Consider the following 16749-nt stretch of genomic DNA (forward strand, 5'->3'; position numbering starts at 1 on the left):
ATAAATATTTTAAATTATATTTGTGTTAAATTAGTTTTACATTTAATTATCTCTCTGATTAAGATGGAAACTGTATCCCATAGTCGTTGCACAGAAATCAAAGTTGTTTCCACTTTTATCTAATGCATATAAAGCATACAAAGTAACGACATGGTCCAGCCTAAATAGAGTGGCACATTGATTCGGTCAACCATTTGACTCTAAATCGGGACATTGACACGCACACACTTATGCGCACACACACACACACACTCAATAGAGACGGGCGCACTTGGCGTATACATATTGAAAGTGATTTGCCATATCTTCGCCTGTGGTTATGGACTATATCGATATGCAATCCCTCACCCATTCATCCGATCGGACCGGCATGTGTAACAATATGTTCTGTACATATTTACACGCACATCGAGTGACCTAATGTGCGGGCAGTGGGCGTGGCAGGCGGGGCGGTGGGCTATGGGCGGCGGACGGCAGATGGGTGGTGGCGCATGTCTGGGACTTTTGTAGATTTGTTTGTGTACATATAGATATAGCGAAAACACCCGGCGCACAGCATTGATTAGCAGGCGTGAAAGAGCCGAGCCAAAGCAAAAAGTTCATGCGAGCAAAGCAGCAGCAAGAGCAACAATAACAACTAGCAGCAAACAAACAAGTACACACAACAATAAGGAAACACATTCGTGCACATACAAGAGCAAAACACGAGCACAGACACACACACACACACACCACACACTTGACTAGAAGGGGAGGTGGGGTTGGGCCGAAGGGGGCGGTACAGATAAACAGCATTTATATTCATGTACCACCAGCAACAAAAACTGAAACAGCAACAACAACAAAAACAACAGAAACAACAGCAGCACAGCGCAGACATAAAAAGCGAAACGAAAATCAAATAACATGTGTACATATTGACAAACAAGCGGAGGGGCGACATACACACGAACCAGTACAAGTATGTACGAATATGTACGAATATGTACGTACATACTCGTTCGTCCCCCTGCAACTCATTCAAACTCATTTCTATACAAACATATCATCAGCTGTACTCGGAACCCACTACTCTCTCTCCCTCTCTCGCTCTCTCCCCGATTCTGGTTCTATATCTTTTCCCCTCCATCGGAACTCGCTGGTCAGCCGCATAAGTAGCAATTACAATAGCAACCGGTATTTAAAACTGTTTTCAATACCCACATTAGCACGAAACAGAGATCAAGTCTAACCCGAGTCTGATGCCCAGGTGACGAAATCGTCGCTATAGCATAAAGAATATACATTTTAAACCGACTTGGAGATACCCTAGGTAGTGGGTATATATTGTTAAAGAATATTTCACCTTTTTCTCGGCAATACATAAAAGTTTGTTAAAAGATTTATAAGGTAACATTTTTTTTAAATTGCTTTAGCTTTCAGATTAACATTTGTAAATTTCGAAAAAAATACATTTTTCTGATTATAAGCTTGAAGATATAACTTCTTAAGATAATTCAAATATGTATTAATAAACTGTGATTTTAACGAGTACATTTGAGACCCTGTTAGGTTTTTAAATTATTTATAAATAATTTTGAAATCTAGTTTTCAGCCCATTTCCACAAACTACAGCTAAAAAGCGTAGAAAATCTAGACTCAAGCGGAAAAATGCAATCTCATCTGTAATTAAACATACAGTCATAAATTTATTACCTATACATGTCCGACGTGACCCCCTTTTCCATTCTGTCGTCAGTGGAGTCAAAAAGTTCAGCTTGAGTGCATTTTTGCTGATAAGTTCTATAATTTAATCGGTTCAACTGCACCGGGCATGCATCTAAGAAGCCCATGCAATAGTCATCATTACTGTCACTAAACCCGGCGATAGTGAATAGTCGTCGTATTATCAGCCATCATTCACGCACCGATTGTGGAGTCACACTTTCCCTCTCTTCTGTCTTGTTTTTCAAGGCCCGTTGTTTGTTTTCGATGATGCCTGCATTTTTCTGTCGTCATACTTGATCAGTGGAAAATTCTGAAGTCACTTCTAGAATGGTTAATATTGATTGCAGAAGAGCGGAGATTGTGCATTGTGCTTAATCATGGAAAGTGACCATAACTGTCAGAATTTATTCAACTGGAGCAGAACGCTTTTCTTTGCCATTTGTCTTTACTTAATTAAAGCATGACATATTGATTTAATATTAAAAATTAAATGGGAATCGGAAAGGTTAAGTGCAAGTACTTAAGAATGATAATTTGTGTTCCTAAAATCCTGAAAATCCTAAAAAGCGAAGCCGAAAAAATAACAACAAAAAAACTAATATTTTCCGTTGATATTGAAAGTATTTAATAGTTTTTAAAATTTTTTTCTTATTTCTTAAGTTTATGTATATTTTTTCTGAAATTGGGAACACGGATGATCTTTTAATATTGTGAACAATTTTTCGGACCGCTTCTGTGGAAGACATATCTTACTTTTCTGGTGGCGACTGTCGGCAATTCTCTAAACGCCTTTAGCTGATAATCACAACAAATGTAGTTGTTGCTTCTCTGTTTTTGTTGCTGTTTTTGCGACGCCAGCAGCGACGTTGGCTGCGAATGATGGCGTGCCGGTGAGCAATTTCCATGAGAGCTGCTACGTCATCGTCATCAGCGCCGGCGAACAACAAACACAACAACACACATGCTGATTGGCATGCGAACAGGTCGCACTGCCTACATACAGTTACATATGTCGTACATACTACCATGTTTATACACTAAGAAAAGCAAATGAAGACACTTTTAAAAGTGCATATAATAAATGTTTTCACTTCATATTAAATTTGATAATTTTTTTTAACTCTTTGCATTTGATAATCTTGTGTTTATCAACAGTGTTAAGTCCTGATAAGTTATTCGGATTATCACAATCCCTACAGTTCGAATTTGAGCTTATAAAATGCAGTTGATTTGAAGCACTTGTCATGCAATTAAAATCGCACTTGAGAATTATAATCGCACGCTTGTAAAAAAAACCAATCGCAGACCATTTGCATACTAGCGTTCGTTCTTCACATTAACACTAACTGTATTTCCCTTCGGTATATGATTTGTGCATTCATAAATTTGTTTTAAGTGTAGCTTTGCATATTTGAATACTCTCCTCGGCGTCACCTATTACATTTCAGTTTCATTCCATTTCTGGTTTTGGCTTTCGCGCTGCCCCAGCTATTGCTCATTACACACACACGTTGGAGAGAATGTAGATAGACGGGTGTGTAAGCATGTGTACGTTATTACATACCTACGAATTTGTGAGAACGTCGCCCGTTACCGTTTTAGCTTTCATGGGGTAACATTAACCGCCCCTCCCCCTCCCCAATCCCCCCTCTCCGGACAAACCCCTCCACCAACCGCCCTCCCCCCGCAACCACATACAATACGGTCACAGCAACAACAACAACATCGGAGCATTGCACACCACACACACGCTCCTCCGGTCTTTCGGCCTGCTAATCGTTTCTGCTCGCCTGCTGGCTGCTTATGTTTATTTGTATATATCGAGCAACACAAACGCACAAAGCTCATATGCAAAACCCGCCCGGCACATACAACTCTACTCTACCGCTGCGAAGCGATATACTACACCCGTATACCCGTACAGCCCAGACACCCCGTACAGCTCGGTAACCCCCCGTAACCCCCCCTCTACCCCTTCTAAACCCCATCCACCCTCCGCCGGAAGGCATCCGCATCCATCAGAGCTCGACTAACAAACGAACACGTGTCTGGTTGCCTAGTCCGTCTCACAGGCGGGTTGTATGTTGTCCACTCGGAGAAACGATCTAATAAACCAATTTACAAGTTTCAGATGACATATACCAAAGGTGAAAGTAATTGAATTTCTAAAACAGCTGCCACATTTGGTGTGTTAACTAGCCAATTCAAACACTAATTGAATAATGATTTTGTAACTAGCTTTGCAATGTTTACCATTAAACATTTTAACGTTCCAGAAAATATTTTATGACTTGGGACAAATTTTGAGGAAATATATTTAATAATCTGGAAGAAATTATTGACAAGTTTAAATTTTATCTCTATATTATTTTTAAACAAAATCAAAACTTTTATCTTAAGTGTAAGATATGCGTTCATACCATCTTAGTCAAATAGCTTTAAGAGTATGCTAGCAGACGACCAAGTATTTACGTATGTTTAAGTTTAGAACCAGTTAGGGGAACCCATTTGCTCAGCTGATTTCGTGTAGACGAGTGTAGAGAGAGGCATACATAGTCATGTACGTAGTACGTACCTAAACACAATTGCTAAGTAAGGCTATAAAGTAAACAAAGTGCTTGCGATAGCAAGTCTTGATTTAAATCGTTTATGTTATTTGTGCGGAATTTATATAACACAAAAGTGTGTCGAGTCATTATAATAATAAATAAATATTTTTAAATCCAAATATTTATAAATTTTTCTTAAATTGTAAAACGTTTTTATGAAAACGTTCTGGTTTTGTATTAAATATAATTTTTTACTTATTTTATTATATGCAGTATATGTTTTGAGATAACACATAGGAGTCGACCAAAACAAAATATTTTTGAGGCTTTCCTACATTTTTTAAACTATTTTTAAAATAAAAAATTAATAATCTGGAAAAAATTGTTTATGTTATTTTTAAGCAATGCTTTTTATAACCAATTTCGGTAATTCTTGTATTGCCCAAACAACATGTTGCATCGATCGGCTTGCCCATCGAAGGTCTGGACTTAAACTTGGGACCTTCCCCACTCCGACGCAACCACAGCCAACATGTTCGAACCAAGGCCGATTCTCCACTCTCCAAACGGTCGTCTCGGTACATTTCCAATGCTGTTGATAAGGACTGCGGGCGATGCAAAAAGTAATAATAATAAGAGACCGACAGACTCACTTATCGTACGACTGAAGACTGCAAGATGCACACCTAAAAAAATCTCAATGAATTTAAAACGTAAACAAAAACTGAACTTGAAAAAAAATCAACCAAGTTACAAATTAGCTTATGAAATACAAAGTTGAAGTAGTATTGTGCAAGTCAAGATACTTTTGGAGAATTAGTTAAGGACATTATTGATTAAACCTATTTTGTAAGGCATTAGCATTAATGTATTTACTAATAATAAAGCATTTTTGAAGTACAAATGTACTTATGAATGGGGTAATGAACCTGAGATACATCTTTTTCCAAGTGAACAATAACAAAAGAATCGGATTGGCTTTCTCTTTAATCTGCGGCTGTTGCGTTTAGTGCACTTGCGACGACGTACGCACAATCTTGAGCCCAGCCCAAAGTGAATCGCTGAATCGATGCTGCTCCGAGTGCTGTGTCCTTTTGTGGTCCTCGTCCTGGTGACCCTGCAGCTGAAGGTGGGCGGCATGGCCATAACCAATGGACACTGCCAGAAGAACATCAGTGTAAAGTACCAGGTGCCGGTTTCCAAGAACCGCAAGGCAGCTACTTTAAATTCCAGCCATCCGGTTGATTTGGATAACTACGTGGTTTTCGAGGAGCGAGTGCGTTGGGACAACATCCAGGTTTGCTGTCCGGGCTACAGGACTATTCTGTTTGGCTTCTGTGAACCGGTTTGCCAGGAGGCGTGTCCCGCCCACAGCTACTGTGCGGAACCCGATCGATGTCACTGTCAACGAGGTTACGAGCCATCGCACCACCACACCACCCACCGGCCCACGGGTCATCAGCTGGTCTGCCGACCAATCTGCCAAGGTGGTTGCCCCGAACACAGCCACTGTGTGGCTCATAATGAGTGCGAGTGCCGGCCAGGATTCAAGGACTCGAGCAGCTGGTTCAGCATGAGCCTCCGCTGCGAGAGGATTCAGTGTGGCCACGAGCAGCGATACGATCCGGGAAGACGCGCCTGTGTCCAGATCGAAATGAGCATGGAGGAGCTGATGCAGCGAGTGGCCGAGCGACTGGCCAAAGGACTTGAAGCGGAAGCGGAAACAGAAGCCACCACGGAAACCTATAAGCCGTAAAGTGAGGAGAGGTGAATCCTTACTTCTTAATTCAATCAAAATCTTCAATATTTTATGTAACAAACTTTTTAATAAAGCAGAGCTTCCATTCAAAGCTTTTAACTTGTTGTATTACCTTTAGATTTGTTTATAAAATACTCAAGTGAAATTTGATCCAAAAACAACAAACTTTAATTCAACTACTAAAATCGAAAAGTCTCACAATTAAAGTTGTCTAAAATAAAAGCAAAGTTAAGTAAAGTAACAATTCAATTGAAATAACGAATATATTTCACGAGCAAGAACACAAAATACGAATCCCAGTTTAACATCTAGTTACGAATTTATTGTTGCTCTTCAGACAATAAAAAATGTTCATTTGTTCAGTTGGTACAACCAAATAGCATATACAAAATAAAACTTAGATACTAGTTGAAAGATCTAAATGGATCTTAACGGAGGCAAGCTAATGTCGTCCTAAGTATAATATCCAACAGTTAACATCAGCCTAAATCCTATAAAAAGTGGCACTCAATTGGCTTGGAAGTCCGATAAATTCAAATTCACATTAAAGCTCAAGTTCCGCGGCTAACTCTATCCTCTCTGATCATCGATTCTTGAAAGGAATCTACTCGTATAGTTTCTCGATCACGTCGGCGTACATTTTGGAAACCACGTTGCGCTTGACCTTCAAAGTGGGTCCAAGTTCACCGGTGGGAATGGAGAAGTCGTGCGGCAGAATGGTGAACTTCTGCACCTTTTGGGCGTTGGAAATGGACTGTTTGTTGGCCCGCTTGATGGCGTCCTCGATGGACTTCCACACCTTGGGGCAGGGTCCTGCGGCCAGGATCTCCGACACGGTCTTGTACTCCACACCCAGGGACTTAACCCAAACAGAGGATTCGTGGCTCAGCTCGTCCAGAGGCTCACCAGTTTCTTTGTCCACTTCGGTCTGCAAAACACCGATTTTTAGTTATTGGTGTTACTTATACTTTAGATATTTAATCTTTAAAATAACTCACCTTAATGGTAATCAGCACAGTGAGATACTTGCGCTGCTCGCCCACCAAAAATGCATTGGAAATGGCATCCAGCTCCTTTTTGATGGTGTTCTCGATGTGCACAGGTGGAATGTTCTCTCCGCCAGCGGTGATGATAATCTCCTTGGATCGTCCAGTCAGCGAGACATATCCCTTGTCGTCCACATAACCCAAATCACCGGAGTGCAGCCAGCAGTCGTCGTCCAGCGCCTCCTCGGTCTTCTCCTTATTATCGATGTAGCCCATGAAAACGTGACGTCCTCGAATGCAGAGCTCTCCATGACCATTGCTGTCCTTGTTGATGAACTTGGACTCACAACCAGGCAGGGTTTTGCCAATTGTATTGAGGCCGGTGGAATCGGGCAGACAGATGGTGTGGCATCCAGCTGTTTCGGACATTCCAAACGCATCCACAATCTTCAGGTCCAAGCTGAGGAAGTACTTCTTCGTTTCTGGTGACATGGGAGCTGCGGCACTGGCCAGGGTCAAAACCCGATCGAAGCCGAGGGCCTGCTTCACCTTGGACATGATGAGCGACTTGGCAATCTTGTAGCGAAATCCCCCGGAGCTCTTACTGCGAGAAGTTGCGGGCGAAAAGTTTAATTAGCTTTGTTGACTGATGAGTTTTTGTTGAAGGCTGAGCGGAGGGTGGTTGGGTGGTGGGTGATAATGAGGTGGGTGGTGCTTGCGAATTAGGTGCACCTCAATAAACAAGAGTACATAAGCCGATTGTGCAAATGGAAATATGCATTAATGGAAATGCACACTAATTGGAAAGGTTTTTTTTTTGTTCTACTGAAATATTCCTTTTAAATTCCTTGTAAAATGAAGTAAACTTTTATTTGTGCTTCTCCAAGTCGTTTAAAAATTTCTCAAGCTGTTTTTAGAATTGCTTGCCATTTTAATTTTAAATTTTTGAATTACTTTTTATTTTTGCTTGGTTTTTGGATCTCCTGATGGGCTTCGCAATGCTTCAATCACTGCTCAAGTATTTCCACTTAACAGGACCTTTCCATCCCTTTCTATCTCTACTCCCACATGCATCCTCTTTTACTTAGGAGGACGTGCCCGCATGGCGTGTCCTGGCGCTTCTCCCAGTTCTGATCCTGCTCCTTCTGCACTTGCTGTTTTCTATTTGCTGGTAAATGCCAGCAGCAGCGGGAGCTGCCTGCGTGTTCCACGTGACGTATGAGTAATGTTGTTGTCAGTGATTTTCGCTTAAACCAGAGCGAGGAACGCTGCCGTTCCTGCTTGGCTTGCATAATTTAGCAGCAACCGAAACACGGTATACAGGTGCACAGAAAAAAAAAACAAAATAGATTCAGCACAATCTTGGTTACAATATCTGTTAATTGACTGCCTTTAAAATCATTATGTTTTGCTTTAGGCTTTTCAAATTAATTTAGTCATCCTACCCTGCTAATGCATTATTTTCTTCCAGTGCCGTTAAAGCCTTGCCAGGATTTAGCTTCATGGCTAGAAAGCTGGCCGAAAAGCAAACTGAGACATGAAAAATGCAGGCATGGGAGTTGGAAACGGAATTCTGTCGCTGCAGCCACTTTAACTGTGCATCCTTTTTGCATAATTTATGCGCGCACAAAGTCGGAGTTTAAGTATTTGAAGTAGAAGATGAAGTAGAAGTAGTGGAGGTTCCATTGGGGAATACTTACCCTTGACTCACCATGTAGTGCTTCAGCGTGATGCCCTTGGCCCAGCTGGCGAGCATCTTCTTCAGGCTTCCACTGGAGCTGGCCACCGCGACCATTCGCTCCTGGAACTTCTCGTAGACACGCGGCACTCCCATGAATCGCGTGGGTCGAGCATCCTGCAAGGACTTCACCAGTGTTCCTTTAAGCGCATCCTTGTCGGCGAACCAAATGCAACCGGCCACAAAGGCGCAGGTGTAGATGTCCACCGTTTGGGCGGCCACGTGGGAGAGAGGGAGATAGGAGACGATCGCCTCCGCACCCACGACCACCCGGTCCATGGCCTTCACAATGCCGCGCACGTCGAAGGTGATGTTGTCGTGGGAGAGCATCACGCCCTTGGGCATTCCCACCGTGCCGGAGGTGTAGACCAGGCAGCAGCACTCGTTGATCGCCACGTTCTCTAGGCGAGTCTTGTACTGCTCCTCCACGTCGGCCACGTTCATCGATTCGATCTCCGACCACTGGATAACAAATAAAACATAATAAATAAATATATATATATTATATTTTATTTTTATATAGTACGACACAACATTGTAGTAAACTCAACATTCTAAATTTTATTGATTTATCCCGGTCTTAAATATTCTTGAAGCCATTTTATTTTAAGTAGAATGAAGAAGCAATATTGCTTTATCATTGCTTTATAAACACCATAATACCATATAAGTATATATTATATAGGATAAGCCATAAAGCCGTATATCGTTATGAAAATTATTTTATGAAATTACTATTAATACAAAGAAAAAAAAATACTAAAAGTTCCTTTTAATAATTATGTGGGGAATAAGAAATATCTGAATAAAAGCAGCAATTAAATGCATCAATTTATATTTTGGACAACTGAGGATTTAAAATAAATAAACACAATTAATCGAACCCAATGCACGCTAAAGCTTATTTGGCTTTCCATGTATATTTCAGTTGTCGATATTATAATAATTAAACTAACAAAGTTAGTGATTAATGCAATTAAAACGAGAAATTGCAATCGAATTAATGAAATGAGTTAAACAAATGCAATTAAAACAGCTTCGTGGACAGCGAAAATTTCTCACACATCGAAATACCATTTAAGATTGGTTTCAATTTAAAATGGGTATAACCCACTCACCCTGTAGTAGCCATCTTCCTTCTTGAGGTAAGGAGCATATGGCTCCTGGATCTGGATGGCTGCCTTGAGCTTGGGCAGCTTGTCGCGGATGGAGTGGATCTTCTCCATCTGCTTGGCATCATCCACCACGACAATTTGGGCATGAGAGCTCTCCAGAACGTGGAGAACCGCATCGGCGGAGTTGGTGGTGTAGATGCCGGCGATGATTCCCCGAGCGTGGATGGCACCCATGGCCGAGTAGAACCACTCGGCGCAGTTGAAGGCCAGCACACCCACCGAGTGGTGCTCCTCCAGGCCGAGTTTGATGAAGGCCTTGGCCACCTGGTGCACCTTCTCCTCGTATTGTCTGCGGGTGGTAAAGGTTCACAATTCGGTTAGCGTTAAGTGAATCGGGCCCAAATTGGCAATTGGCCAGCAATGCGATTAGCGGTACTCACTTGTAGGTGACCGTGTGATAGCCGTTCTTGCCGTTCTTGGTCCGCAGGGCCGGATAGTCGCCGTAATTGTTGACGGTGCGCTTCAGGAGGCCGGGCACTGAGATGGGCTCCTCGGCGCCAATTCCCTCCTTCGCCAGCCGAATCTTGACGGCATCCTGGCGGTTGGTGGTGCGGTACGAGTCCGCCTGCCTGAGGCGGTTCGGGCCAGGACGGTTGTAGAGCGCGTCTATCGCGGACATCGTGTAGGTCTGGAATTAAGTAATCATGGCTATAGATTAATTATTAATTTTTTATACACAAACTACATTAAGCCAATTAAATAATTCATTGTAGAAAACATGTTGATTGAAAAGTGTTACATTACACGTGTTAAATAAATAATCACTGCATATTAATAAATATGAAGAACTTATTCCCTCAGGCATAAATTGTGCAATTACTTTCTGCGATATGTTTTTAACTGTTTACAAAGTGATTAAAAACATTTCCACGCCACAACGCATATGTAAGCAACATAAACATAACATATTTTTATTTAAAGTGGCAGTGACATATCAAAACACCATGGTTAATCCAGCTTTATGGAAATTGCCTTGTCGCCTTAAGTCGTACGATCTATGACTCAAGTACCTGCGTTTTTAACTTTCGAGATAAGATTCACTTTAGGAGGCCTATGTCAAGGCTTCCGTTTAAAGGGGTGTTCTTTTTCTTATCTTATGCGTAGCACTTGATTATTAGGTGGCAACCAGCAATGTCAAGGTGGAATGTATGTGTTCAACACTTCTAAAGGGAAACATTAAACAACAAATTGCTTTAACCATAGAAACCAACAAAAAGACTCATTAGAGTCCCAAACTATTCCCCTGATTATGGTATAATAAGTTATCATGCTCTGGCGCTTATCAAATTTGGTATATCAGAAGTCGCTGCCATTCGACACTGGTAAGTTCTTTGAATGGGTTTTATTTTTGCAGTACAAAGGCCAAGAATCGTAATTCTTGATATCTACAATAATGTCTGCTTGTTTTACTTTGCAGCTTTTGTTTTTTTTATTAATCAATAAATTCTAGGCATTTGAGCGGCGATAAGAACCAAAATAAGCAACATGCGGCTGGAAAATTAAGAATAAAATAGCAGTAACAGCTGACATAATAGTCAACTGAGTCCAAAGGGTCGCAAAATAAATTACTTCCTTGGAATAGCTGAAAATAATAATTATTAGATATATTTTATGAAGTTTTACCCGAGTGATGGGCATAGACAGCAAAAATGATTGGCAGCTAAATTGTGCTGTTAGTTTTAGATTGATTTACACGGAAAGACCCCAGGGGCAAACATTATCAGGTTAATGGAAGTACGCCTTCCCAACTTTCGGGAGATATGGGAGGCACCTCCAGACATTAACATAGTTTACTCGAAAATCATAAATCATGGGCAAATAAATAGCTGTCTGCTGATAATATTTAAAAGTACTCAAAGTGGCGCACGCAATCGAGGCATGGAAATGAGTGAGTAATTTTCGCTACAAAAGTCAATCCAAGAACAGTAAGACTTTTTAGAAATTTTTGTTTTATAAACTAGTGTTTTTAGCATTTGGACCGGAAGAACTGCACTATTCAACGACTCCTTATACAACTGAACAACTGTCTAGAAAAATGCTGTTTGTTCCATATGTTCTTATGATTCAAAGTGAGCGAAACGGGAACCAAATGAAACGTAGAGGGAACTATAAAAAACCGGCTTTCCGATAAGAGAGAACTCGGAGACATTTGTCATCGCGTGATGATCGGGTGGAAATGTTGGGTGCCCAAACCAAACCAAACCAAAAGCAAAACTACGCACTGCCGCGCAGAAATTGTGTATGAAAACAAAACCGATAATGGGGCACAGCATCTAAAAATATTTGGCAACTATTCGGCGAATATTCGGCTCCCCCAAACGAAAGACATTTCGAAAGTGTGGGTAGCGAGAGCACAGAGAATGATCTGAAAATGGAGAACTCAAAAGCTAACGCTTGACCGTGATGTAAAAGAGGCTCGATCGAAGGCAAGGTGAAAAAGAAATAGGGAATTCGTGCGGCGAATTCAGATCTGTGCGGTGGGTGAGCAAAATCGGTGGATGGATGACAATGAACCCACCGAAAAAGTGCACTGACCCACAAATTAGATTAAGACAATACGAATCTCACGTGTTGGGCGGAAGTCACGAACTATCCAATTTAGGCACACATTTGTTCTCTAGATTTCTTTCTAGTTTCTATTGTTTTCCCTAACGAACTTACATAATTAACTAGCTGGGTTTAATAGAGTTTTCGATATAAGTTATTTGTCGGCCACGCAATTCGATTTTCGTCTATAAAGCTCGAGACCGATACGTTAGCACACACGACCGCAGGCAGCGAGGGCAAAGCGTGAACTGAACGCGTTCAGGATCGGATGCTATAGAAAAGACTCTGTCCGTCGGGGCTTCGATCGCTCTGCCGGCGTCGGCGTCAACGTCGACGTCGATGTCGATATGGGCGCTACCTGGTACCCCCTTATCAGCAGCATGCGATCGGCGTCCCGCTCGCTCCAACTATGCGGGAATACAACCGAATCTTTCCCAATAATAACCATATAGCTTCTTATCAGTGGGGCGTGACGGAACCCTTACAATGAATATCATAAAACTAGGATGGATCCTTTTTGGATATTACAAGAAACATGATATTTTGGGGTTGGTTATAGTGATAAGACTGGTTGTCGCTGATATTACAATTGGATGTAGTTTTACAAATTTTTTTGTATCACATAACATGCAATTCTATTTCAAATACGATAACAAAATACGAAGCTACACAGAATTTTGTTTAAATTAATACATGTAACGATCTCACTGATAACCTCAGAAATATTAAGCCTATAGTATATGATTGCGATTGCTAAAGTAGTTTTAGCAATTACGCATTTAAATATAATGAAGTTTACTATGTATTAACCTTGAGACGGTACTTGAACTTGGGGGGCTTGTCATTATTTTTAAAATAATACAAATAAAATGCTTACCTGGAAAACCATTTTTTTTTTTATTCCTATCAGTGTACTTCAAGATTTTCCTAATAATACGCACAACTAAAGTTAGTTATCACAAATAAGCCTCCTTATAAAAATAAGTTTGAACTATGCAGGTGTTCAGCCAATTATAGACTATTTAAATTCGGCAAAGTCAGGCTCTTTTATTCCAAAGGGGGCCAAGATAACTGGCATTCCGGGAAAGTAAAAACAGATTATTATAAGATAGTTAATTAAAAAAAGAAGAACAGCTGATCCAAATGCCAAATAATAAGCCGTGACTAGCAAGATGATAATAGTCAAATGATTCACAGAAATTAACCAAATTGTAAGTAAATAATTGGAGGGCTTGATAAACGCTGATACCGATACCACGTCAATAATTATGAGGGCTATATAAACAATAGGGAGATTCACCTATCAATTCATACTGTTGCCAATCGTTGGTTCTTCACCTATTGGGTGGCATTTTCGGCGTTTTTATAACTCTTATCGAAGTACACAAGCTGGAAAACATTTTATGATCTGATAAACACGGAACACTTGACCAATGGTAGGCCATTAAACTGCTGCCACTAATGCAATATATAAAGCGGCAATTCCCTTTAAAATTTATGCCACATCCGTGGACATAGTTCCACCTGTCCAACGGTTCAACTCCAGTTGAATTTCATTTGGCACAGTCACGGTTCTACCAGAAAGCTGATTATCCCGTGAAATTTAACGAGGTCCTATCTGTAACCGATTAGATAGTACAACTCCCGGTCCGTATAAATCACAGCTTACTAGGATCTCCCCGATTAAAATGTCTATGGCCTTTCCGACTATCTCCATTGAAATCTTTACTAGTTAATCAGTTCATGCAGTTCCCTTCAATGTACGTTTATTCGATTAGCGGCGGTTTATATTTCCACGGAGATTATATAAAAATTGTGATGTTAAGTGCAGCCTTATCGCCTACACGCTAACGCAATATGCGATAATATTTTTAGAAATATTTTTAAAACAATACCTATGGGAGTGCTGGGAAAAAACTGCCAAAATTATTCGGTTGTTTTTTGTTATCAGCTGCCGAAAGCATGTCCACAAATTCGCGTGGCTTCTCCAAGTACGGGATTTCACCTGTGGGTCATCCCACATCCCAAGTCGTTGATAATACTAAATTTCCGATTTTTTTAGGCTCCCCGCCTAGACCTAAAATATTCTTTTGAAATCCTATTTTTTTTTTATTTAAATTGGGCTTCAATAAACAATTGGTAGTCACAATATTTACAAAATAGTAGGGGAGAGTGGGGCATTGTCGTCACTTTTTTTTTAATTGCGTAATTTGTTGATAAAATAACTTATTTTTATCATGTAATATACATGGTTGGATTCGGAAAAGATCTGGCTATAAAATGCAGTAAGTATTTCGGACATCCTCTCACTTGTTTATTAATACGAAACTGTTATCTGAAAGAAGTCAAAATTGGAAAATTGAAAAATCGTGGGGCAAAGTCGTCACCCCCTGGGGCAAAGTCGTCACATAGAATAATGAATGCAAATATAGGAACCCATGTGCACAAAACTATTTCAACTTGTCAAACACACATTTATTGATATTCATACATATAAAAAAGTGGAACACTATATCTATTTTTTGCAAAAATTTGACACATTCAGATCTAAGTGAAGGATAGAAAGCAAAAATCAGAATTTCTTTAAGATTTTTCTTTGGGCGACCTCTTTTTTAGAATTTTATTTTTTTTGAAGAACATTTTGGAGAAATTATATTTTATATTTAATACTTTACATAAACAATCACAAAACAATAATAAATTGATACGAGTTTGTATTTCAGTCTGAGATAATACAGTGACGACTTTGCCCCACCCGTTGAGTGACGACAATGCCCCACGCGACATTTTTTGATAAAAACATGAATAACAAATCGAAACTCGAATCAGGTGTTACACAACCTACCATCTCGTGTTCGCCAAACATTTCTCAACAATAATAACTCATCTTTATACTTCTTTGATCAAAAATGTACTTGGAAGAAAAAAGTTCTGCGCCGGAGAAAAATTACTTTTGAGGCTCCGAAACACTTTCTGATGAATAAATAATTACACATAACCTATAATTCTCCCAAACTCCGTTGGTAATGTAGGAATAGTGCAATACACTTACGCTAAAAAAATTGGGTTGGTAGCCCTTATATTTTTTAAGATAATAGCGAGTGACGACTTTGCCCCACTGACGACATTACCCCACTCTCCCCTACATATATTTATTTTTCAATTTACTTAATCCAACTGCTGACCATTGAAAAAAAAAAACATATTGTAATTGGAAATTAATTAAATTAGAAAAAACTGCATTTGAAATCTGTTAAACGTAACAGAGGGATTGGTGAATACTTTTCGAACATACTGTAAAAGCTTTTATAAGCTTAAAAGCCTAGCCAACATTTCATCCGGCGGAATACTTTACAAAGCTTTATGGTGAATGTAAAATAAACAAGAACACAAAAGCTAACACTCAGAAAAAAATAAATTTCTTTTTCTTCTTTGGTAATATTTGCTATTAATACCTTATGGTATTATTACCTTAAGGTAGCGTTACTAAATAGCTCTAATTTAAAATAGCTAAACCTACACTATTTGGATGTATCACATATAATTTTATTAGTTTTATTTATATTATTTTAAGAAAAGGAAAAAAACAACTCCCCACCATACTATAAAATTTGTATACTATGAAAAATCATTGCAACATCTTTCTTATTTTGAAATACCTTCTTTGTTCTCTTACAAAGCAAATTAAATCAATTCCTAAAGTGAAACTGGCAGTTGCAATTCGATTGGCAGTCGCCGTTTATTCCAACAAGAGCCGAGAAGAAAGTGCGCATCTATCATTGAACTGGCTTTCGGATTTTATTCCCGATTATATGACAACATAACCCGCCGAGCTCTGATTCCGATGTCATGTTAATGAGATTGTCATCATCAAAGTTGGCATCGGATTACTTTCGCCTGAGCTGCACAAAGTTCCAGTTGTTTACCTCCTCCACCGACCCACTAAACGCATGCAAATGATGTGATAATAATGTCGGTAGGGGAACGGGAATCGAGGAGGTGCCTTTCCTCACAGACATATATGAATGTTCACCGGGGGTTATTTAAAAATAATGCTTAAACCCATTTAAACGAGAGGTAAGCAAAGCAATGAACGTGTCCGGGCATTTCGAAATATTCTGAGGGTGGAAGGTGTCCTTTGGCGAGGGGTGAAACGGTTGGGTTGGCATTACAAGTGTTTGGCTAATTAGCTCCGTTTAATTGTGCGACACCAGCACAAAGACAGAGTCACAAACAAAGTCAGACAAACGAAAGTGAACTGCATATAATTGACTTGACACGCCCCCAA

General features: G+C 40.0%; 2 protein-coding genes across 2 annotated transcripts; one reads left to right on the top strand and one right to left on the bottom strand.

Moving 5' to 3' along the window:
- The first annotated feature begins 5275 nt into the window (after positions 1-5275).
- LOC108098313 lies at positions 5276-6083 on the top strand. The gene has a single exon (XM_017201126.2). The coding sequence runs from the start codon at positions 5326-5328 to the stop codon at positions 6010-6012; it is 687 nt and encodes a 228-aa protein (XP_017056615.2). The 5' UTR covers positions 5276-5325; the 3' UTR covers positions 6013-6083.
- A 226-nt stretch (positions 6084-6309) lies between these two features.
- On the bottom strand, positions 6310-12709 carry LOC108098357 (very long-chain-fatty-acid--CoA ligase bubblegum). The gene is made up of 6 exons (XM_017201202.2): positions 12576-12709; positions 10295-10542; positions 9858-10203; positions 8702-9201; positions 7014-7605; positions 6310-6943 (listed from the first exon to the last, which is right to left on the bottom strand). The coding sequence occupies exons 2-6, from the start codon at positions 10531-10533 to the stop codon at positions 6620-6622; spliced, it is 2001 nt and encodes a 666-aa protein (XP_017056691.1). The 5' UTR covers positions 10534-10542; positions 12576-12709; the 3' UTR covers positions 6310-6619.
- Positions 12710-16749: the final 4040 nt, after the last annotated feature.

This window comes from Drosophila ficusphila, unplaced genomic scaffold (genome assembly GCF_018152265.1).
Source record: "Drosophila ficusphila isolate 14025-0441.05 unplaced genomic scaffold, ASM1815226v1 contig_712, whole genome shotgun sequence".
Lineage (NCBI taxonomy): Eukaryota > Metazoa > Arthropoda > Insecta > Diptera > Drosophilidae > Drosophila > Drosophila ficusphila.

Bases quoted from the DNA above. Each gene is read 5' to 3' on its own strand.
- LOC108098313 (XM_017201126.2), top strand. From the start codon at position 5,326: ATGCTGCTCCGAGTGCTGTGTCCTTTTGTGGTCCTCGTCCTGGTGACC.
- LOC108098357 (XM_017201202.2), bottom strand. From the start codon at position 10,533: ATGTCCGCGATAGACGCGCTCTACAACCGTCCTGGCCCGAACCGCCTC. The intron at 10,204-10,294 runs GTGAGTACCGCT...TACCACCCGCAG, and splicing joins TATCACACGGTCACCTACAA to ACAATACGAGGAGAAGGTGC. The intron at 6,944-7,013 runs GTGAGTTATTTT...GGTGTTTTGCAG, and splicing joins CTGTGCTGATTACCATTAAG to ACCGAAGTGGACAAAGAAAC.